Source organism: Protomyctophum parallelum, assembly GCF_964188405.1.
Source record: "Protomyctophum parallelum genome assembly, chromosome: 8".
Lineage (NCBI taxonomy): Eukaryota > Metazoa > Chordata > Actinopteri > Myctophiformes > Myctophidae > Protomyctophum > Protomyctophum parallelum.
The window spans coordinates 8,505,334-8,531,448 of record NC_139703.1 but is presented as its reverse complement, the minus strand read 5'-3'; the positions used below and the strand labels follow the sequence as shown (position 1 = coordinate 8,531,448).

The 26,115-nt window shown below is 41.6% G+C and overlaps 1 protein-coding gene across 1 annotated transcript in view; it reads right to left on the bottom strand.

The window, feature by feature from the left end:
• The window catches only part of rad18 (RAD18 E3 ubiquitin protein ligase), a 79,840-nt gene extending 68,976 nt beyond the window's left edge, over nt 1-10,864 (bottom strand). The window contains exon 1 of the mRNA XM_083772287.1: nt 10,738-10,864. Coding sequence (XP_083628413.1) covers nt 10,738-10,779 — 42 coding nt within the window. The 5' untranslated portion in view covers nt 10,780-10,864. The remainder of the gene's footprint in view (nt 1-10,737) is intronic.
• Between the last annotated feature and the right edge of the window lie 15,251 nt (nt 10,865-26,115).

Below are 26,115 nucleotides of genomic sequence, written 5' to 3'. Positions count from 1 at the left end.
ATGACTCGTGACAGAGGCTTTCTGTTTCACCCCGTGTGTGTGTGTGTGTGTGTGTGTGTGTGTGTGTGTGTGTGTGTGTGTGTGTGTGTGTGTGTGTGTGTGTCAATCCTGGGGAAGGCCGATTTATCCTGATCTTATGCACATCCACACATCCAATTAGTCTGACCTACGGCCATGTGTCAACTTGACACCTGGCCACCCAAACCAATGGGCACACATTCAAATGTCTAGCCTGGACACCAGACAAATATTGACAAAACAAACACTCATGTGAAGTGAAGGGCACTCTTTTATCATCATACATCACAGGTGAGCACATCCCGTCCACACACTGCCTGAGGATCTACAAATCAGTGACTACGACATGTACGTCATGTTACCATCTGCTCCCCGACCGGATCATAAACCCGAGAAGGAATGCTTCCCAGGCTAGCCAACACCAACACCAACCCGGGACTCCTGGATCACTGCCCCCTCATATCTAACATCAGGTTCTGGAGCTCTACAGTGTTGTTAGCTAAGCTGTTTATTCACAACCTCTCACTGTCTACTGCAGATTAACCCATTCTGACCTGAGATCAGATTCATACGAGGTTTCCGCCGGACAAACACTGGGTCTGATTAACCCATTCTGACCTGAGATCAGATTCTAAAAATGTCGTTTTTTTTAGATTTTTCAAAAATAGCAGACCTACAAGCTCGTATCGCGCCACTCGGTGGCGCGATATGAGCTTGTAGATCTGCTATTTTTCAATAGCTAAAGCATAACATGATGCCAACACCAAAATGGGTGCCCGTTCAGAATGGGTTAACCCATTTTGGAAGGCTTCAGTTCCAGGGACCCCCCCCCCAGAAGGCAATATTTTAATTAAAAATGTTCGCTCTGAAATATATATTCAAAGATTTGCGCCACATTTTTACAACTTTTCAAAAATAGCAGACCTACAAGCTCGTAGCGTGCCACTCGGTGGCGTGCTATGAGCTTAGAGATCTGCTATTTATCAATAGCTAAAGTATAACATAATGCTTAGAACACCAAAAGGGGTTCCCGCCCAAAATGGCTTAATTACCATGGCATATCGCCATGGTAATCTATCTCACAAAAGTTTCAGAAAATAATAGGTCTATTACATCGACTAGACTACCCATCTAGTATTTTGTTGCCTACGTTGTTACACTACTTTGCTATAGCTGATTTATGACAAAAAGCAATATTGGCATAAAAAGACATTCTTTCCAGTGGCGCCTGCAGGCTGGAAGGGTTTTGAAATGTGTCCAAGAAAGGAATGGAATGATGTTTACATCCCGAGGTGAAGTGAAATCAGTTGGCCTAATTACATTGACATGCCAAGAGATCCAGATTTCTTTTCAAACCCTTACTACTCCACCCCTTTTTACAAATTATAAAATACCAGACCATTTTTAATAGAGCTGAAATAATCATGTCAAACATGTCACCAATAATGCTAAGCTCCTCCAATAACCATTTGGTGCTGTAGTGTGAAATAAAATAAATGTAGTTCACTGTGTTGGCAGCTTGCCTTGCAGTGATGATGGTGTGAGGGGAGAGGGGGGGGGGGTGGCCTGCTATTGATCAGCTACTTGACATGAAGCATTCTCAAAGCATTTAAATCACTATGGGGGTCAAGGCTACGGGATGCCACTCATTTACAGACAAGCTTTCAGAGAAATTCTGTTCTAGATCTGAACTTAGATCTGGTCTCTGTGACATTCCAACAACGGAGCTATGAGCTGCAAGAAGTCATAGGGCAGTTTAGAGATAAGGCACTGACGAAAACAGGGCCCATATTAGGGATGTTAATCGTTAAGCGCCGTTAAGAAATTAGTCGGTAGTCGTTAACATTTAATAACTAATCGTAATTAATCGAAAGTTATGCAGTTCCATCATTGGGTGGGTTTCTGTGAATGTAATGCTGTCTGAATGTTTGGCCGAGGAACGCACATACAAAGATGCCATTGCCCTGTATGGTCAAAGAAATATTTGATTAACCCTGTAACACCCAGCGTTGCAATACTACAACATATTTGAATTATTAAATTAAAAAAAACGTCATAATTGATGTTCATTGCAATGCCATTGCAATGTCATTGGTCATGATATTTGCATATAAATACCCCCCACAGAGGCTATGCTTAAGAGTATATATGAATAGAGAGGGCACCCAGAGGAAACCCTGAGGCCAAATGGACATAGTGGCCGAATGAAGGTATTGCAGCCTGGCCCCAAACACATGAACGCGCTGGTCCGTTGACTATCATTGTGCACGTTCACGACGGCAGCACGCTCGTGCGCGTTCGTGCGTGTTCAACGGCAGCGCGTTCATGTGTTTGGGGCAAATCCATCCCAGAATGCACTCTGTTCCTACCCGGAAAGAGGAGTGAAATCGCCTCATGCGCTTTTGAGCAACTTAATGCAAGTGGATGGAAGGAGAACTCGGATGCCCTCTCTATTCATATATACTCTAAGAGGCTATGCTTAGTGTTAAGGCAAAGCCAATACAAGGTAGGCAGGCACCCGGCCGGCCGCAGTGCCATGGTGGTAGCCTAAAATAAGTTTACCCTGGCCTGGACAAACTTTTTTTTTCTGCTATTGCTGTCTCTGCTCTGCTTTCTCAACAATCAAATGAAGAATGGGGTGACGACGTCGGGACGTGTGTGTGGTGTTTATACGTCGTCACTGTGAAGAGGGAGTCTTTTCACACCAGAGTGTGAAAAGACTCAAACCCCTCCAGACACGCTGCGACGCAGGAGGACACACAGAGAATAGATGTGTATTCTTCTGTCTGATACACTGTCATGTCCGCCTTGAGTAGGATAGGAGGCATATCGTTTTTAAATAAACGGTTCTTTGTAGGGGAGGCAGAAACTTAGCCATGCTACAGCTAGGCAACAGCTTCCTGCTCTTGCCTTTAGTAGATCCGCCACTGGCGGGAACGCCTACCAAGTGGCAAGAAACTACTTTCTGGCCTTGACAGACCATCCAAAATACAGTACATCCAAACAGAAAAGTCAATATCTGATTGTATTAAACGACATTAAACTCCCTTTTTTGCCACTCACTTTAATGCTACACCTAGAAAGATATTCTAGAATTTTTTTGTGTCCAACAGTGTTTGTCCTTTGTGGAACCGGAACGCCATTTCATGTTTCAGAAAGACATTTGCAGCAGCAATATTCCAACTAGTGGGAAAAGCCATCAGAATAGTGGAAAATCTTATCATAGCAAAGGGGGATGGGGGAGGAGGGGGGGGCCGACTCCACATCAATGCCTGTGATTTGCTTCCATTTAGCCACAACTTAAACCATTAATGAGGTCAGACACTCATGTTGGCCAATTAGACCTGGCTTCAGATTTGCCGTTCCCATTCATTCCAACGGGGTATTTATTTGATAGAGTGAAGGTCAAAGTCAGGGCTTTGTGCAAGCAATTACAGTTCTTTCTCACTCATCTCAACAACGCAGTTCTGTATGGGGGAGCATGGGGGGGGGGGGGGGGGGCTGGGGGGGAGGGGTAACAGGAACCAGCCTTCCACAAACTGTTCCCACAAAATAATGGAAACACAAAATGGTCTAGAGAATGTCACAGCTTACTGGCTATAGTGTTAATACTTCCATTTCCTGTGACAAAGGGCACTCATTAGAAACATTAATTAGAAAAAATTAACATATACTGTATTGGACACTACTATACAGATAAAGAGACGATGATGATGATGATGATGAAACCAAGTACGATGAACACAGTGCTCTTTCCATTCTTTGAGTGCGACATTCATAATGGCACACCGCCTAATTCTAAATGACGGAGCGCTTGCGCAAAGACCCGCCTGGCAGCACTGTTTAATGCAATTTATTTGTGCGAGTTACTTATTAAAAGTATTTTTTGTTGAATTACTCATGACAAAGTTGTAAAAGTCAACAGTATGTATGTCCATAAAATAAGCAAGCAGCACGCTAGCAGACAATACACTAGTTCTTTCTTTCAATACTTTTATTTATTATTATTATTATTATATTTTCACAATCTGATACGCCGGCTATAGTCTACTTTCTAATGTTTTGATAATTCGCGCGACAGATGTATGCAACTATGCATATGACGGTAGAGTTCAAACTAGTGTATTTAAGAAGAAGATCAGGTTATATAATTGTGAAAAATAATAACAAAATGATTGAAACAAAGTACTAGTGAATTGTTTGCTATGGATGCTCGTTTATGTTATGGATATACATACTTTACATATACATACTTTACAACTTTGTCATGAATAATTCAACAGAAAATACTTAACACGCACAAATAAATTTCATTAAACTGTGCTGCCGGGCGGGCCTTTGTAAAACCGCTGTCATTTAGATATATCATATATGCTAGCACACCGCCAGCATGGCAGCATGCGAACAACCTTCAAATCATCTTAAACTAGAAAAAGTGCCCTTCTGGGCACAGGTCTCCACCAGGATAGGAATGTAGGACATTGCAGCTTGCCTTCATCTGGTGGTTGGATAAAAGGGCAACAAAAGTAAATGAAACTGAGCACTCCTGTGAACTTTGGAAGCCAATCTTAACCAATCAGGATGGAGTCTGAGAAATCTGAAAGACCCGTTTCGTTGAATGGCTCTAGAGAGACTGTGTACCAATTTGCGCGATGTTTGGACAAAATCTGTAGGTGTATTGTGCAAAAACTTGTTTTGCACAAAGCGGCCTCCTGGTGGCGCTATAACAGGCCGTTCTGGAAATTTTGGGGCAGAGGTTCATCGTTGGCATCCAGGGAGTGTGTGTGCAAAATTTGGCATCGACCGGGTTAACGGTGCCGGAGATTAGCTGCTCACGGACACACACGCGGACGGACACACGGACACACGGACGGACGGACGGAGTGCAAAACATACTCTCCCCCCATGCCTTCGGCCTGGTGGAGACAAAAACACATTTAGGCCCTCATTTATCAACCGTGCGTACATTTGACCTTTTTCGGCATTTAACATTTCCGCCAAAGCTTGAAATTGAACTTAGTAGGACAAAAAGTCACGTCTGGTCGGGAGCTGTCGTACGCTTTGTCCTCACCAGTTATTCTGTCGTAGAACAGCGGAGCAGCATTGTTTGACCAGCTGAGAGGCTGTCACAGGCATCTAAACATATATGTATTCACTCCTAAAATGTTTATATAAAAGGTATGTATATGGGCTACATGTAAAAAAAAAAAAAAAAAAAAAAAGTTAAGGAATACATCAACGATGTGTCTTTGTGTCTGTGTCATGAGCGCATACATGCGAGGATTTGAGCTGTCTGTGCTGAAATATTTCCATGATGGGACGTTGGTATGGTATGTGCAATCTAATAAACAGGCAACCCAGCCAGCCCACCACCAGCCACATGAGGCTATATACGGTTTTGGCTGCACATTCATATAATGACAGTTGACAGCCCGGCCACTGCAGCGACTTACGACTGCGAGGCAATCTAAATAGACTGTCGAGGCTTGGCCAATATATCGATATTACCGTTTATCGCGATATTTGAAATCAATATCGGTAATATCTTGGAGTATATAAATAATATCGAATACCGATAATACCCAATATCGTAATTGTACCGTCATGTAAAAATATGGAATTTCTTTTAAATAAAAATCTACATTACTGTATGTGTGTGTCTCGTGTCTGTGTGATGAATTTACAAGTATTTAATTTTAAACAACTATAATTTGCCTAGTAACTTAAGTGTCCATGCATTGACTGGCACTGACGCTGAATTACGGCGACGAGGCGACAGCAGCATTGTCGGACCGCCTCCGCCCAGGAAAGCAAACAAAACATGGCGCCGGTGAGAGTAACAAGTCCTAGCAAGTTGGTTCGTAAAAAAACATCTGGAAATACTGCTGTGTGGCAGCATTTCGGGTTCCAGCCAAATTAAAAACGCTGATAATCGATAATACCGATAATCGCAATATTATTCACGGTATCAATACCGATATCAAAAAATCTATATCACCCAAGCCTCGAACGTGCATGGTCAGTTGGTCACGGACGGACCACTGTGATAGTGAGAGACAGACAGACAGGACAGGAGCACCTGCAAAACAGCAGCGTGTGTGTGCCTATTTGTTATTTAATTATGGTTCACAGGTTCAGGTTTTCGTTCACTGATATATCTTGTTGTATATTAAATTAAAAATACTTTAATAATTTAATATACAACTAACAACACACAGTGAAAGTTGCTTGCAAATTGCGATATGTGCATGCGTGCGTGCGGGGGGTGAGGCGGGCAGCAAGGGAAGCGAAGCGAGAGGAGAAACAGACAGCTTTATTTAATGTGTCATGTAGGTGCGTGCGTGCATGCATGACAGCAAGGCAAGCGAGGTGAGAGGGAAACAGACAGGGTAGGCCTACAACTTCATTTAATTCATTCATGCAGGTGTTCGTTCTTTATTTAACAACACACCAGTTAGTTGGGCTTGCAAGTTGCGTGTGCGTGCTGTGCGTCTGTGCGTGTGTATGAGAGAGGGGGGTGAGGCGGGCAGCAAGGCACGGGAGAACCTTATTTTTTCATGTAACCATGGTTTCAGGAAACGTATTGCCGTTGTTCATGTCGCAAAAACGAGGGCGAGGCTTGATTTCATAGGGCGTGCCAGATAGATTTCAGCCGTGACATTTATTAACGTCAGAACGAAATTAAGGAAGGATCAGCTGTTTGCGATCACTTTATAAATGCCGTGGCGACGTGGGTGTACTACGAAACCTGCACTCGAATCTGTGGCAGATTTTACACTCGATTGATAAATGAGGGCCTTAGGGCCTGGGCCGTGGCTCAGCGGTCCAGGCACCTTGGCTGGTAATCCAGTCTGGCAGTGTGCCGCGGGTTCGACGGCCTTTACTGCATGTCTTCCCCCCCCATCTCTCTCCCCGTTTCCTGTCAGCCTACTGTCTGTCCCTCCATAAAACATATATATATATATATAAAATAAAGGCGAAAGCCACAAAAGAAAAAAAAAGAAAAAAAACTACATGCCTTCTAAATCCTGACAGTTTTCTGTCAGATCGTCAAAACATTTTCATGTCAAGGACCCCCAAAAATACATGTAAATCGTCTGCCGATCCCCTTTTGAAAATATGTTGTTCCTAACTTCCTCCAGTGACCCCCCCAGAAGCAAAGATTTTAGTTAAAAAACGTTCGCTCTGAAAGAATATATATATATTCAAAGATTTGCGCCACATTTTCACTATTTTTCAAAAACTGCAGATCTACAAGATCGTAGCACTGCAATCGGTGCTGCGCTATGAGCTTGTAGATCTGCTATTTTTCAATAGCTAAAGTATAACAAGATAATGCTTAAAACACCAAAAGGGGTTCCCTGTCCTGAATGGGTTAAATGATCAAACTAAAAATAATAATGGTACGTTTGTGCATCAGTGTATTATTATTATACCCGTCTGGATTTGAAGTTGTACCCCGGCCGGTCTCCTGCGCAAGTGGTGAAATTTTTTACCAGTGAGCTAATGGAGCCTGTCTGCTTACTCAAATGTTTGACCTTCAGTCCACAATTCATGTCAAACCAGAAATAGGATCTATTCTAAATATCTCGATTCCAACTCCCTCCCAAGACCCAGAAGCGAGCAGGAAAGATAATGTGTAATTCTTTCTGAACATCACCTCGACAACTACCATCTAAAGCAAGAAACATTGGTGTACCAAGACAACAACAACAAACAGCTTTTTCTTCCACATGGCAGTGGGGCTATTAGGCCTGTCACAAATTACATAATCACATTGTCCAACATATCAGTCATTTATGATTTTGCATCGTCATGATCCCTTGATCCTCATCATAATCTTTCCATGTTGAAAAAACTTCATACATTTTCCAAAAATAGCTGATCTACAAGGTTACTTACAGTTACAACACATTGCTTTGTGACGTTTTGTAAGCTTAGATCAGCTATTTTCACGATTTTTGAGGGGCGCTCGCTAGTTATCATTGTAGATTTTCGTTTTACACAAACATTAAATTCCCATTGCCATAGAATGGAGAATTTACGTCGTAGATTAGCAAATATCGGCTATTTTTCTCCTACAAGAGCGCCCCTCACTTCACACATTTTTAATCACGGGCATTTTTGTGACAATTAATCATCAACTTAAAAATGTGTAATCGTGACAGCTAGTGGGGTTCTGCAGCACAAACAGCTGCCCATCATTGACCCCTAAGACAAATACTAACACACGCCTCAGCACTACGCTAAGAATGAGCGTAATGCTGAGGGAACATACTGGGGCTAAGAGCAACTCAGGTTAGTTTAATTATATAGTCTAGTAGCCAGCCCATAGATGGAGCCCCATTGTGAACCCGGACATGTTGAGTACACAAGAGGTTTTATGTTAGAAATGTTTAGTAGGGGTCCCCAGCATGTAGAAACTGATGTTATAAATGTTTAGTATGGGTCCCCAGCATGTAGAAACTGATGTTATAAATGTTTAGTATGGGTCCCCAGCATGTAGAAACTGATGTTATAAATGTTTAGTAGGGGTCCCCAGCATGTAGAAACTGATGTTATAAATGTTTAGTATGGGTCCCCCAGCATGTAGAAACTGATGTTATAAATGTTTAGTATGGGTCCCCAGCATGTAGAAACTGATGTTATAAATGTTTAGTAGGGGTCCCCAGCGTGTAGAAACTGATGTTATAAATGTTTAGTATGGGTCCACAGCATGTAGAAACTGATGTTATAAATGTTTAGTATGGGTCCCCAGCATGTAGAAACTGATGTTATAAATGTTTAGTATGGGTCCACAGCATGTAGAAACTGATGTTATAAATGTTTAGTATGGGTCCCCAGCATGTAGAAACTGATGTTATAAATGTTTAGTATGGGTCCCCAGCATGTAGAAACTGCCGGATGCTAACTTGCATATGTTGGGCAATTTTCATAATTGGCATAAGTGACCGTCATCACAAATGTGATGATGTCAGCACATTTGGGCTTGGCCGTTTTAAACCCAATTAGTGTTTTTTTGCAAAACTAATAATGTTTGAAATGGATTCAGCATCATGAAAATCCCCTAGTTTGACACATCACATTCTACATAAAGCATGATGAAATTTTGAATATTTTGCTTTCTATAGGATGTTAATGGTATGGCCACATATTATGCTAATTGTGAAAATTGCTCAACATATGCAAGTCAGTTTCTACATGCTACATTTGATGAATTGAACAAGGTGGACCATCTTGTAAACAAGTGTAATGCTTAATTGGGTCGTCCACTCACAGTTAAGTCTTTGTGCTTGAAATGTACTGTAATTCTGCAAACTGTTAATAAATATTTCACTCAATCAATCAATGCTGGGGACCTAGCCCCTCTCGGAACCCCCTGGGTCAGCCCAATCCGAACCGAACCGGGCTGACCTGTAGAGTCCCTGTGCGTTACTTTTTTTCGTATGGGAATGTTGGAACACGGACAAAAAATCCTCTGTAACATCGTGTCCGCGCCGTTTGACGTCTTCTTTTGCGTTATTCTGAAGGTGTCAACTATAAGTACCAATACATACCGCTGCAAATTCTCTTGTGTCGCGGAAGCCGTTAAGTATTTTTACTTAGTACTACTAAGTAAAACTTTACTTTGTTCGACTGATTTGGAAGCTTTGATTCCTCTCTTCCTGCCTTGTTTATTGACATCCAATTGTACCGCCTCCCGCTGCGGGGTTGGCTTGTGCCGGCTACGTTCCTGCCTCTGATCTGCTCTGTCATAGCTATAGCGCCACTAGCTAGCTAGATAGGCGGTACAATGAGGTGTCAATAAACAAGGAAGGAAGAGAAGAATCAAAGCGACCAAATCGGTCAAACAAGCGCCACAGGAGATATTCGCAGCGGTATTTATAGGTACTTAAAGTTCACACATTCAGAAGCCCTCACACGGAAAAGAAAAGTCCTCAAAGAGCGCAGAAGGACTTATCCGAAGTTGTTTACGTTTACATGTGTGTGCATACCCGGTGGCAGGGTGGAGGTGGAATAGGACCCAATGCTCTGGGTCTAAGAAATGTCAGAAACTTCAGTAGCATTGGGTTCTGCTTGTAGGGCTACTGGGGACCCATACTAAACATTTATAAGTATAACATAAAACGTTGGTGTACTCAACATGTCCGGGTTTACATTCTGGCTATAGACTAATACGCTTGGGGCGGGGGGTCTTGAGTGGTTAAAGAAAAGGGGAGACGTAAACTATGTACAGTTGTACACAAAACCAGCTGCACTGACATTTGCATTAAACTGCTAAGTAACATAATGTTAACTAGCAATAGCATGCCATGCATTGCAAACGTTATAGCCCCGTTTGGAACACACTACCCCCTTTTCGGGAACCTATACCTTTTCTGTATTCGGGATTTCGGGACGTGGGTACATAGAAAAGGTAAGGAAAGTAAAGGTACTATGTTTACCCAGGGTAACTGGACTAAGCTTAAGAACTTGTTTACAGCCAGGCCCTGCTCATAGAACATTTCATGGTAGGGGTTCCAATGCCTTGTCCAAGGGCACTTCAGCCGGTGGTAATTTTAACGTGCCGGTCCGATATCAAGACCGCTCCGCAAACCGTTCGGCCACCGCTGCTAAACTATAGGGTCCCGAAAGCGGCTACAGTAGCATCCCAATTCCCACCTCACAGAGTGAGCTTCCAAACGGGGCTAACGTTTGACTGTTGTTAATAAAACTTACTTTGAGGCACCGTGTGGACTCCGCTTCATTTCGAGAAGCCATGCCTAAACTTCTGTGAAGCCCGTTGTGGTCTTACTGGTCTATGGGTTGCTTTTATTGTGGACAGGAGTCAGGACAGCACATAAACCATAAACAATAACAACCATTTCAGTCCCGCGCCACCTGACTACCGTTTCCTTTATAGACCCCGTGACATCCGGTGGTGTCTTCAACAAGGGGTCCGGGACGCCTAGGCGGTCCTCAATGTTAACAGGGCCGGCCGCAACACTTTGAACTTATTTAAGTTGTTGTTTGTAATTGTGATTGATTGATTCATTGATTAATTGATTCATTGATATTAACCCATTCTGACCTGAGATCAGATTCATACGAGGTTTCCACTGGACACACACTGGTCTGATTAACAGTTTGTTTGATTGATTGATTGATTGATTGATTGATTGATTGATTGATTGATTGATTGATTGATTGATTGATTAACAGTTTGCAGAATTACAGTACATTTCAAGCACAAACTCAATACAAAGACTGTTAACTGTGAGTGGACGACCCAATTAAGCATTACACTTGTTTACAAGAGGGTCCACCTTGTTCAATTCATCATAACATTTAGAGACGTACAAAAATACACTTCTATATAGCCTAAAAACAGGAAAGCATCATTCATAAAGGAGGTAAAAGGGGGGAAAACATATAGCCTACAGTTTGCAGAATGGGTACAGTTCAAGGAAATCACAGGTCAATACAAAATCTTCAGCTAAACCAGAAAAAGCACTAAAGACTTTACATCAGGGTACTCATCATCAGAACATGTAAAGACATTCAACACAAATATACACTTCTATGCAAAAACTAAAACTAAAATCCTCATATACACCGTTATAAAAACAGGGGAAACGTGTAGGCCTACACTACAGTATAGGAAAAAAAGGGGGGGGGGGTGGATCTCGACTTGAACTTTTTTTACAGGGGCCAAATTGCAGCGGCCACAAGTGCTCTTTGAGAGCGGTTTTGAAGGAGTCTAGGGATTCACATTTCTTAATGGCAGTTGGTAGGGCATTCCACATTTTAGTGGCATGAGAGCGAAATTAATTTAACCCCTTGTTTGGGCCAAATCTGTGTTGAACGTGGTTTGTGGAACTCCTTTTGGTGCTGTGATCGTGGACTTTAAAGGTTTTATGACATTCATTTTCATTTATTTTTATTTTTATTTTTTCTTTTAGGTTTTATGACCTCAATTACACCCAAAAAACCTGAACTTTTAACCTTCAGTGGATCTTCTGTGGTCTGAAGTTTTCTTTGGGTTTTTTGGGGCCTTTTGAGCTACAATGAAAACAGGCAACACAGTGAAACAGTGACATCTGCTGGCAAATCCCATTGACATATATGGGATTTGCAGTAAGTGATGTCACTTACTGCCGGCAAATCAGAGCACCTGTTTGAGCCAGAAAACCCCAGATCACAGAAAATCTACTGAATGTTAAAAGTTCATGTTTTTTGGGTGCAATTGAGATTAGAAAACCTAAAAAAAACAAGAACAATTCCAAAACCTTTTTTCTAATTTCACAATCCCTTTAAGGAAGTATTTTGACAGGTGGTGGTGATATCTTGTAGACCAGGCCCATTTCAAGTTGCTGTACTCTGTCCGTCGTCAACCCTAAGCCATTCAAACTATATCAAAATGAGCAGGGGTGAGGTGGGTTCTGGCCTGGGAGTAAGTAATGTCACCCATTTTCAACCTATTTTATTAGGCCGATATCAGGCCTGGACTGGCCACTTGACGTACAGGGAAAATGCCCGGTGGGCCGCCCTTGAAACCCATTTTGGGCGGGAACCCCTTTTGGTGTTTTAAACATTATGTTATCATTTAGCTATTGAAAAATAGCAGATCTACAAGCTTATAGCGTGCCACCGAGTGGCACGCTACGAGCTTGTAGGTCTGCTATTTTTTAAAAGTCTTGAAAATGTGGCGCAAATCTTTGAATATATATTCTTTCAGAGCGAACATTTTTAACTAAAATCTTTGCTACTGGGGAGGCCCCTGAAACAACATATTAATATCATATAATTTTGGGGGGTCCTTGACATGAAAAAGGTTGAGCAGCAATGACATAGAAACATAGGCTTTTCAGAAAACTGTCAGGATTTAGAAGACATTTGTAGAATCGTTCCCAGGTCAAAATGGGTTAATTGCTTTAAAAAAAATGCACATGGAGGGATGTTTTTCAGTACAAAAGTGGTGGTATCATGGTATATGGGCATGTTTCAATATATATCGATTAGGCTATATAATGTTTTAGGGTGGAAAGAAATCACGGCACTCTTTTACTGTACAATGTAAAGACATTGAGGGCGGGAAAATAAGTCTAGACCCAAGGCAGAGTATATTTATGAGTAGTCTGTACTGTGGAAGTGTGGAGGCAGAATAATGGAGTGCTGGTAAGCCGCCTTAAGCTGGCTGGGCCCTATAGCAACCAGACACCACGTTGACTTTATTCTGATTCTGGTAGTCTGGGATGAGCTCACGCTCGTGGTGTTGAGGAGGAGGCTGCACAACTCAAGAATAGGGATGTTAGGGTTCAAGTGATTAAAGGGGCGACTTCACCCATTTTCAACTTCAATAATGCTCTCATTATAATTATGACACCATTTTTGGCGACATATTTAGTTATTTTTTATGAATGTGAGAACAATGGCTTCTAATAAAGCATGCTAACTTTCCATGAAGAGAAAGCCTGTGGTTTCAATTTGATTCCACATCGCTGAAGTGGTACCGGTGTTAAGCATGTTGTATGCATTTGTATATTGTTGTCGTATATGCTGTTGATGTCTGATGTTTGTTGATGTTTATGTATGTATGTATGTAATAAGAAAATATTGTATGTTGTCTGGTCACTTTCAGTAATGGGTATTTACACACCCACCCATGTGGATGGGTAGATTGATGAGTTCACCTGTTTTTGACAAAACGTTGGTTCCATGCATTATGGCTTCACAGGACACTGCCAAAGGCATCAAGAACTGCCAGCCAGCAAACTGGTGCTGTGGGAACCAACACTCGGGCATCGATCACGAGGACGCCCCACGCTAACATAGGTGGATGCAGTGGCGTGCACAGATACACACCCTTTTGGCAATGTGCTCTTAAAAAATTAAAAATAATAATATATATATATATATATATTTCTTTCTTAATTTGTAGTGTGTGGACCATGCAGTGACATTGATCAATTCTTGATAAAAAAACGCTTCTACTATATTATTTAGGCCCCCACAATCTAAAGCTATGTTTCTAAGTCAGTGGTTCTTTGATTTAAAAGAAAATAGCAGACCTACAAGCTCGTAGCTCGCCACTTGGTGGCGCGCTATGAGCTTGTAGATCTGCTATTTTTCAATAGCTAAAGCATACCATAATGCTAACACCAAAATGGGTTACCGCCCCAAAATGGGTTAAGGCAACCAGCCGGTTCCACGCGCTGCACAAGGTGCCCTTTTTTTCACTTGAGCACCTGCCCCTCTAAATATCTGTGCACGCCACTGGGTGGATGTACTCAAGAGTGATGCAGGAGTGCAAAGTATACCAACAAACTGGCTGTTGTATGTATGGAGATGTAGGATGACTGGAAACGATGATGGAGGGCTCGTCTGAGGACGACCTAGAGAGTTATGGATCACTTGTAGAGAGGCAGCTAGGGGAACTGGGAATTGGCTTATTATTAATTAAATTGGGATATGAAGGAGAGAAAACATTTTCTTTTATCTGCGTGGCGTGTTCAGCAGCATTAGACTCTTCATTATTATTTTTTGTACCTTTTACATGCAAACAATAGACCTCAGAATCAGATCTTATGTTGTATCTGCATGCTTTAATCTGTCAATTTGACCTAAGGAATGGGATCTGAGATCAGATCATAAATACCATTGTGTATGCCATCCCCGAATTAAAGTATTTCAACACATAAACGTTCCCACAACAGTTTGAGTAGCTTGGTTAATGTGCGGTGTGTGTGTGTGTGTGTGTGTGTGTGTGTGTGTGTGTGTGTGTGTGTGTGTGTGCGTGCGTGCGCACAACAGAAGCCTCTGTCTGATTAATGATGTGTGCCTTGTGCTAATCAAACCAGACAACATTAAACTGTCTTAATGGTGACCATGATTCCTACAATGAAACCTGAGAGCGGAAAATGAGCACAACGCCATGGTTGCTCCACCTCGACAGCCTAGTTGCTTGTATATAATGCAGTTCAAAAAGATAATTGTTTCAGCCGTCAGGCTCAAGGAGGCCAAACCCACTTACTGTAGCCTACATCAATTAGATGAAGACTTGATGTTAAAGCATTAAAAAGGTCCTACCACATTGCTTAGTCACTGTGTGAGTATTGGATATTATATGTCAAGAAGAAGTGGCATTTTATTAAATCCACCATGTGGTTACAACGTACACCTAAACCTTATAGCTTTAAGGCTTTGAAGGGGTCACACATGGTATAGAAAACAAAAAGATTCCACAGGGAAAATTGATATCAGCATAATGCTCTTATAAGTTGGTAATTCTATTGCTGAAATATTATACAAAACATATGTTCCTAAAGAGGGCAGGGAGCGTTTTACGGCGTGCTCTTATGTGTATCCAGAGATTATCTCCCAAACCGCTGCATGGGCCCATCGGTGCCAGACATCTATGTGTGCACAATGGCAGTATAGGCCGAATAAGTATCTCCTCACGTGTCTTATCCTTTTGAAATATGTAATTTCATATTGGAAGTCAGGGGGGCTCGGGTCATCACAGACAATTCACGTCGCAGGCTGGCCACGTGAAGCCCCAGATTCACATCAGGGCCACACCATTCCCATTATGGATCCAGAGATTTGCACACACTTCGATTTTTACTGCGTGTCTCTGTGGGTATAGCCGTCTATGAGAAGGTCTGTATCTGTCTATTTTCAGAGCTTTTTTCACAAAATGAAAATGACACCACAGACTGTTTACATGAAGTCTGGGATCCCAAACGGAGCCAAGCCTGGGATCCACTTTAGAGCCATGGCGTTTCTGTGTGGACATTTCTTCATCCACTTAGCTAAGAGACATAACAGACAACCTACTTCAAATCATTTATGCAATACTCACTGGTATTCATCCCTCTACAACTGTAGGATTAGATAGTGATTGACAAAATTGTATTTTGATACATGATTGAACAATCCTGGCAGATATCTCAGGTGAACTGTTTTACAAGATAACAGATGTGATGAAGCTTTGGTCTTCCCACGGACAGCACGGCAAGTTCACATAAATCTCACATTTGGGAGGGTAACTTGAAATAGGAAAATAAATACTTTTAAAGATAGGCTCTTCTCAGCTGACACATAAAGGCCAACATATCACTGATAATAATAAATATCATCGAACTCCATGACTGTAGTTCTAGGAACAATGATCTCCTTATTAGGCCTTCCCAGCTCAACTGGGCCTATCCATCAGAGGAACACCGTACAATCCTGACTGAGAACATTTAATTAAGGAGTTAAGTCTTAAAATGACAAAAGAGTGGCTGCACACACTGACAGCCAAAGTGCCAATTATTTATTACGATGCAGAGTAAAAACCAACGTTTCGGCAGTACAACTGCCTTCTTCAGGGTAGACATTTCATTAACAGATACACATTTTTACATTTAAAATGGCATAGTATTTTACTCTGCATAGAGATGCAAATCTATTGTTTAAAAGGTGAGTGCGTACACAGTGTCTCTCCAGGAAGAAACCTAGTGGTTGGGCCATGGAGGACCATTATTAAATTCTGACGAAGATCTTTCTTTTCTTTCTTTCTTTCTTTCTTTCTTTCTTTCTTTCTTTCTTTCTTTCTTTCTTTCTTTCTTTAGAAAGCAGATCTACAAGCAGATCTGCTTTCATAGCACGCCACCGAGTGGCGCGCTACGAGCTTGTAGGTCTGCTATTTTGAAAAAATCGTAAAAATGCGGCACACATCTTTGAATATATATTCTTTCAGAGCGAATGTTTTTCTTATTTTGACGTCAGGCCTAAATGGGTTAAATAACTTCAATGGGAATCAATCTGGACAGCGTCAGTTCCTGTTCCAGGTTAAAGTAGATGTAGATACATGTGAAGTTCTGTGCAGACGAAGGGCCCGGGGCCAGAGAGAGTGATGAAGGGCCCGGGGCCAGAGAGAGTGATGAAGGGGCCAGAGAGCCCTTCCGTGGGAGCGTACGCTATATCTCCGGACTGTTTACGTGACAAGACATGCAAGTGGATAGATAACTATAGGCAGCAGTCCAAAAAAAGAACAGATACAGCTGAACAGTTCAGTGGAAAAATCTAATTGCAATAATTATACAAGTTAGTTTAACTTGTTTTATTTTTCATCCCTGTGCTGTTCTTCTTCTTCCATCCCACAAAAAAAAGAGAAAAAAGGTGTAACGGTGGACTGTATTGGGTTTCAATGGAATCGTAAATGTCAAAACCAGTCTGCCCTCTCCTGTTGTATTTATTGTGCTACATCTATTTGATTAAATAAATGGAGCCAAAGACAATATCTAGCTGACAGAACTTTCCTGAATGAAGTTTAGATGTTGGAGAAACTGCACAGCCAGCCATGTGTTTTTAATCCCTTCACTTTGTTTCCTAGGTCTTTAATCAACTATAGCTCTGTGAAGTGGAATATAGAGGTAGACCTGCTCCTGTGGAATTTAGGTAAACAGAAAGATGAACAATACACAGATACAGACATACTGTACAGTAGCCTACTGCACATGTACAATATATGGGTCTGTTTAAACATGGAGTGCCGTGATTTTGATGTATCCCAATACAAGGTCATCAGGGTTTCGGGTCTGTTGAACATCATACCCCTCATGTAAGTCCCGACTTACGTCCCAGTATCTACCCTTGATCAGTTATTATTATATAAAGAGGAACAATCTTTCTTAAAAAAGTGTACAGTATTTGTTAAAATGTCCCCCTGTCAGGTGTAAAGGAGCAACTTGGACACTCAGGCATGAAGGAAGCATGAGTTCAAGTCCGTTGCTCTCCCCTTGTCCCCCATATATGGGGACTAGGTTGGTGGAGGGTGTGTAGAGCCCAGGATCACATTAGATAATTGACACAGGGGTGAAAAATGGGTTACAAAATCGTGGGAGAAAAAAATAAATTTTAATTTTAAATAAACACATGAAAAACTGGAAGAAAATACACTCCATCTTTAAGCTCAGATAATGAATTGCATTTATTGAATTGCATTTTCATAGTGCTTTTCCAAATGCTCAAAGCACTTTACAATGGTTCATTCATACATTGAGAGGTGAAGCGGCGAACAGTCGACGCCAGTGTCCTCCCACATTCACACACCAATGGTGGCAAGCTCACACCAACCAACTCATTGGAGGCAATGTAGGGTTCAGTGTCTTGCCCAAGGACACTTCGACATGTGGACAGGAGGAGGAGCCGGGATTCGAGCCGCCGACCCAGGGATCATTGGACGACCTGCTCTACCTCCTGAGCCACAGACGCCCAGATGTTGTAGCATTATCCTCCAGAGCTACTGTCTTCTGTACAGTACAGTGAGATACAACACAAGAATACATTATTCTGAGGAGGGTTGGCAACAGAGAATGTTCAATTACTGGATGCACAGCAGAGCACTAATGACCTTGCTCACATTAGCGAGGTGACATGATCCCGTACACTCTCACACAGAAATCTGTGGAGACATTGCTGATAATTATTTCTGGTACAGTGATAATATATACCGTCGCAACTTTCTTTCCAGTGGAAAATGCGTTTGCTCATTGTTGAGCAAAATGTCACTGAAGCATCATCATCATGCGTTTTTGTTCCGTGTTGAATATGGGTTATCACTTCGGTATATGTAACTGTCCACAGCCCATAGCTCCTCTGAGACACAGCTAGACCATGTAGACAAAAATGGTACCATATTATCATGAGCATTAGTGAAGACCTATATTCTGATTTGCGTATAGTGCACGGGATATAGGTTGAAAATGGTCGCCCGTTAAGTGTTGACTTGCATTAGATAATGATCTAAATTCATGACACGTTCTCAGAGCTTTTTGACTCAGCAGACAACAACAACAAGCAATATTGTGAGGACTATTACTGTTTAGGTATGCAACGTGGGTTTGCAGGCAGTGGAACAACCTGTGCTCTGTACCCTCATCAGTCAAACATGCACAGATGAAACTGACGTGAAACTCTGTGCGTCTCTTAAGAAAAATGCAGGCTCTTCATCAGTGGTGGAAAGTATAAGATCTGTTTTGGATGTCTTACTGTTTTATGCTAAATTGGTTGTTCAGTAATGAAGTTACGTTGGAGAACGATGTATCCATGAGTAACTGTCTATTTGTGATATGTATCATTATATCATCATCATCATCATCATCATCATACTATAATTCTAACAATGTCTGTCTGTCTGTGTGTGTGTGTGTGTGTGTGTGTGTGTGTGTGTGTGTGTGTGTGTGTGTGTGTGTGTGTGTGTCTGTCAGAAACAACGCCTGCACCAATCACTCCCACTTTTCACACAGGCATTGACCATATGAATATGGAGGGCGTAACGAAGCCCTTTTTCAATTTGACACATTAATGATTATTAATGAATTTATTAGTCAATTACAAACGCACCCGGGCGCAGTACCCCCCAATATCTCACAACGGGTAAGGGCTAGTATGTACAATTTTGTGAGTGTCTTGTAAGCCCGTGCGGGCTGGGAATCTTATGATGTAGGACACTTTAATAAAAACTCTATCTATCTATCTATCTATCTATCTATCTATCTATCTATCTATAAGTACATTTGTTTAAGTACTGTACTTAAGTACAATTTTGATGTATTAGTACTTTACTTTGTACTTTACTACGAGTATTTCCAATTTCCAATACTTTTACTTCTACTCCACTACATCTCGGATCCAAATATTGTACTCTTACTCCACTACAATTATTTTTCTAAAGTTACTCTGTAACTGGATTATTATTATTACAAACCACTTTAGCCCTATATGAATTTCAGCCATTTGAAAATAGCCGATCTGCTATTTCGTAAATATTTGTATACTTTGGAAAACTTGAAATGAGACATTCTGCATACTTTGCAGTACTTTCTATACTTTTGGTACTTTAAGTACATTTTGATGCCAATACTTTTGTACATTTACTCAAGTAGGCCCTATACATTTTGAATTCCGGACTTTTACTTGTATTTCTATACCCGCAGTATTGATACTTTTACCTATAAGTAAAACATTTGAGTACTTTTTCCACCACTGATAATTAGTCTGACTACTTTGACATTCAACCCTTGAGGTGGAACAAATGCATATGCATGCACGCACACACGCACACGCACACGCACACACACGCACGCACGCACGCACGCACGCACGCACGCACGCACGCACGCACGCACGCACGCACGCACGCACGCACGCACGCACGCACGCACACACACACACACACACACACACACACACACACATACACACACACACACACACACACAGAGGGGTTTTGATGCATGCAGGCCTTGGTCTAGAGTAGACACACTAAGCACAGACAAAGCTGCGCGCCGTCTCTATAGTATCGACAGGCTATATATTGTGCTTGCCCTGCTTATCTCTTCCTATATGTGCATTGATGCTTAATGTAATGAGGTTGTTAGCAGGTGAGTCATACGACCCATAGAGCACCAGGGAGGGCCCAGCTTGCTCGCTTGAGACAGCAAATCACTGAAGCCAAAGTTATACCTCTGGGCCGCAGTTCATGTTTGAAAGGTTTATGGCCTAAATAAATGATTCACTGTGGTGGAAGGTATATAAAGTATACCACATACGTCACGTGGCCACATAGACGTCAAAGGGGGGCTTGAGCTCCTGCCCTTTTATACCCGTCTGTAAAACAACTGCCCTCTCCAGACCACGAATGCAGCATTAAGGTGAAAGAAATGCAAATGCCTACAAGGCCTTGTAGGTGTGTAGGTCTACACTCTACAAGGACCTTGTAGATCTGCAATTTTTGTCCAAAAGTGCCCTCTTATGGGATTTCAGCCCCTGCCCCTCTAACACTCTCTGCCTGATACTGTACCATTTTGAGGTATGTTTACTTTACTGGATTATGTCCAATTTTCTATACTTTTACATCTCAGAGACAGATATTTAGCTATTACAAAACATGCATTAACCACTTCAGCCCTATTTTAACTTTGGCTATTTGCTCTACTGTATAAGCTCTACAACACGTTGCGATATGACATACTGTGTGTGCTTATAGATCTGCTATTTTCAAATAACTAGAGCGGTGCCCGTTGGGCACTGGCCTACGTGGAACGATGCAAGTTGCTCCATATATGGAGATCTAGGGGTGATCAGGTGTGATCAATTGGCTAATTTGGGCCTGAGCCTGGGCAGGGGCCCTGGGCAGGGGCCAGGCACTGCACTCCCTGACTGTGGGGGGTGCATACTTAGTTTAGACTATAGTCATTGGTTATGGGTTAAGGTTAGTTTAGGTGTGCTGCCCCGTGGGAGGTTAGGTTTAGACTAGTCATTGGTTAGACATGGGTTAAGGTTAGGTTTAGGTGTGCTGCCCCGTGGGAGGTTAGGTTTAGGGTGAGGGTTTGAGATGGGTTGTAGTTGTAGGACCAATGACTGGTCTAACCAATGACTAGTCTAAACCCAAAACTGTCTAAACTAAGTACTGCACCCGACTGTGGTGGTGTGGAGCGCGCGTGTCAAAGTCGGTGGGGCGAACGGTTCTCGAGTTACGTGGATTACAGACGTACACGTACAGAGGCGCGGTGCATTTATAGATAGATATTTAATACATTTTTCACATACTTGTGAAAGAGGACGTTCTGCATAATGACTATACTTTTACTTTTGGTAACTTTCTATATTTTGATGCCAATACTTTTGTACTTTTACTCAAGTAAATTTTGATTACCAGACTTTGTATTGATAATGTTTATACTTTACCAAGATAAAAATGGGAGTACTTTTTCCACCACTGATGATTCCATTCGGTCTTTCCAGAGCAAGGGTTGGATTGGGGGTATAAGTCCCTGCGACATACTGGCGTCATGTCCAGGGGGTGTACTTGTACATCATGTCCAGGGGGTGTACTTGTACATCATGTCCAGGGGGTGTACTTGTACATCATGTCCAGGGGGTGTACTTGTACATCATGTCCAGGGGGTGTACTTGTACATCATGTCCAGGGGGTGTAGGCTACTTGTACATCAAGCTGCCTCACGATACAGAAACAAGAGATAGGCTCCTAGCTGCCCTATGGGTGTCATGGCTCGCTTACTTTCCAGAGCAATCCTAAAGGCTACAGCAAAACCTATATTTGTTCTAGGTTAAAGATCAGGTGTCTGTTTATCTGAGAAAGCATGGCTACTTAAGAGTAATTTGTCATGCACTTCCTTCCTCGAGTACAACCAACTGCCAAACTTTATCTGCTTTTCTTTCTGTTCTTTTTTGTTTTTTTAAGCAAAATGTATCACTATCAGTGATTTATGGCAGAATTAAGTTGCCATTTTCAACTAAATTGCGGGTACACAGCTAGCAATCATTTTCTGACAGCTAAATTATCATGCTCCATTAGCCCGGGAACAAAACACTGATATGAGTTGCTTTCAGGTCTGGAAGTGTTATTTTCAAAACTGATACTGATACTGAAAAATCGTGAATCCACTGGATTACACAATGTACATTACATAACACCATGGAATTTACAAGCTGTGTCATGATTAAGAAAGATACATTTGATGTTTTTAAGGGTTTTCTGCTCAATTAGACTGGGCAATTGCTATAGAGAAAGGAATGGCTTAGAGTCAGATTCATTCGGAGCAACTTGGGGATCCTAATAAAACAATAAAAGAAACAATAAAACAACTAACCAGAGGACTTTAATATCATTCAAAGCTCAACTGTATACTTTATTCTGAATTTTTGGAAGGTATCCCAGACATCCTTCTACATAGATTAATATTAAGAAAGAAAACTCCCTATTGTCCACTAGGGACGCTTATGGGATTTCTTTAATATGGAATTTTATTTCAACTAGGCCAAATGCCTGTTGAGAAACGAAGCCCCTCCAGTTATGCAATATCCGCTGTCAGAGAGTACCCATTGTACCCGTTGCCAGAGTACTCACAGCAGTAGCCAGCATCAAAATCAGTAGCAGCCGCTGGTGGAATAATTACTCACATTTTTGAGCGGTGCCCAACCACTCCATCTAACTAACATCTCTCTGGCCGTCCGTCCCCATGTACCGTATGCACAATATGTCCCTCCGTTTGAGTACGGCAGTACCTCTGGGTGACCTGGGGTGGCACTGTTGGGCGGCGTGGCTTGTGTGTGAACCTCCTAATTGGGACAATCAACAGGAAGTTAACATTTTTTATTAAAAACAGTACATGGTTTTGTGATGTTCTATATTGTCTGAATCAACTTACTGTTTGTGTTTGTCTTTGTGTTTGTTTACATACTAACTTTTATACTTGTTTACATGGACGTTTCGGCCCAGAGGTGGGCGTACATCTCTTTACGCTGAGTGAGGCTTCACTCACACCTTTCGATCTAGCATACAACATTGATGCATGCTGTGCTGTTCAGTATTTTAGTTCAGTGTATGTATGTCAATATTTTGTTGCAGGCAACAAAATATTTTCCAATGGGGACGGACGCACGCACGCACGCACGCACGCACGCACGCACGCACGCACGCACGCACGCACGCACACACACACACACACACACACACACACACACACACACACACACACACACACACACACACACACACACACACACACACACACACACACACACACACACACACACACACACACACACACACACACACACACACACACAACCACACACACACACACTTTCTTTTTTTTGCAATCCCTTGTTTCTGCAGGGATATATTGACCCATGCCCACAAATGAAAATAATGTAACTTCTTTATTTGTATACAGCACACAAGTTCTTTAAAAGTTGTATATCTTTGAGTAAAGATCAATCTCCACTTTATTTATATAGCACGTTTCAAAACTCAGGGTTTACAAAGTGCTGTACAGGAGAAAATCAAATCAAATACATTATAGCTAACACACAATGTGGAGGGAGGTTGAGAAGGTGGCGAACTTTAAAGAGGAATCCAAGGCAGCTCTGTGCGAGAAAAATCTTTATTTCATTACATTTTAAAGAACAATTGGGTTAAAAAACGTGTTTCGGGCCTGCATGGGCCTTCATCAGGGTCAACTGAAGATGACTGCATGGAACGCCATTAAGTAGTAAAAGTGAGAAGAAGAAGTACTGCCAAAGCAGACAACCTGCAACACTCCAGGTTAGAGAGAAAGATCCTTCTAGGTGCATCAAGACTCGATGATACATGAGAGAAAGAAGAGAACGCAAACGCACGCTGAGGAAGGCCCACTATAGGCCGAAACACGTACGTTGTCTGCACGTCAGGAGGTAAATAAATCATATGAAAAGGACATACAGTAATGAGTGCTGGCATTTTCTTCTTTCTATTATGTCATTAAGTATAGTGCCAGCAATCAGCATCACAATAGATCACGCTTCACTCATATGGATATGAAGAATAAACTGACTGAGAGAAAACGCTATTGTTACTGCTGCTGAATTAGTTACATTTTCTCTAGAAACAGACTGTATCATATATGAGTGACTGACGGACCGTGACGGTCGCAAACGTCAATAACGCCAAGACAGCTTGTTTATTTTTGGACCACGACGCTTTTAAGATGACCCCATGTTATTCTCCATAGAGGAATTACTTCCGTGAACCGGGGGAATCGAGGGGACGAGCGAGTGACGTCAGGACTTCGGCGCTCCTATACAAAAGCACAATAGCACCTGGGTGTGTGCAGGCTTTCATTTTCGTCGTGCACACATAACTTTTACAGACCACCATAGAAAACTGTACACTATATATAATAGATCAAGTGGAAATTCAATAATAAAACATTTATAAATGTTATTATATTATATTATATTATATTATATTATATTATATTATATTATGTATAAGGGTAGAGGGGACTGGAGAGAAGTCAGTATATATACATAGGATATAGAATACTAGAATAGAGGAAACTTCAAAGGAAGGGAGAGAAGTCAACGTCATCATTTAGACGTGGGAATACTGTTGCTTTCAGAGAGACTATCAAAAACTCTGAAAGCAACAGTCTAGTGTACTCTGTACCTGTTTCTATGTCAGTCGTTCTCAAACATTTTCATGTCAAGGACCCCCAAAGATTGATGTATTTGACGGCCGACCCCCATCTGAAAATATGTTGTTCCAGTGACCTCCCAGAAGCAAAGATTTGAGTTAAAAACGTTCGCGTTGAAAGAATATATATTCAAAGATTTGCTATTTTTGAAAATAGCTAAAATATAATGCTTAAAACACCAAAAGGGAAGGGAGTGAGTGTTAGAGGGGCAGGGGCTGAAATCACGGAAGAGGGCACTTTTGGACAACAAAATCGACGATCTACAAGCTCACAATGCGTTGCGCTGCGACATCCCTGCAAAAGGGGTTCCCGCCCAGAATGGGTTAAGTTGACCCTGATGCAGGCCGAAACGCATTGGTCGTTTTTTTAACCCTTGTTTTTTTTTTTTTTTTTAATCTAATGAAATAAAGAACATTTCTACATCAAATGCCACATTGATCTTTACTCAAAGGTATAGAACTTTTAAAGAACTTGCGTGCTGTATTATTGAAAACCTTCTCCAAAGAGCACCTGGCTGCAGTTTTCTATACATAAAGGACCCACGAAGCGCTTCTTCTATTTTCTTTTTTTCTTCTTTATTTGTATTACTGTAACCCACATTCCTAGATGGTTTGAAATGTGATTAAAATCATATTTCTAAAGACGTGTGTCTCATGGATACAACTTTTAAGTCATATCAAGAGTTGGAGAATCAATTTAATGTTATGCTAGGGGTGAATTTTGGAAATATCTTCAACTAAGAAGTAGTGTTGGAAGTGTGTTCAACCTTAAAAATCTTTTTGACTGGCCACCGACAATGCATAGGGCTTCAATAATTTACAAAAATATAATGGAATTACAAAGTGCAAAGACTGAAAATCTTAGATTAATATGGCAAAGGGATTTAGGATGTGAAATAAGTGAAGAGAAATGGTCAAATATCATTTCCAAAGTTGGGTGGGCCACTAGGGATATTAAAAGCAAATTTACACATTACAAAATTATACATAGATTCTACTATACCCCTGTGAAACTGTTTAGGATGGGCTTGGTGGAAGACAAACGGTGTTGGAAATGTAAAGGGGAAGATGGTACATTTTTACAT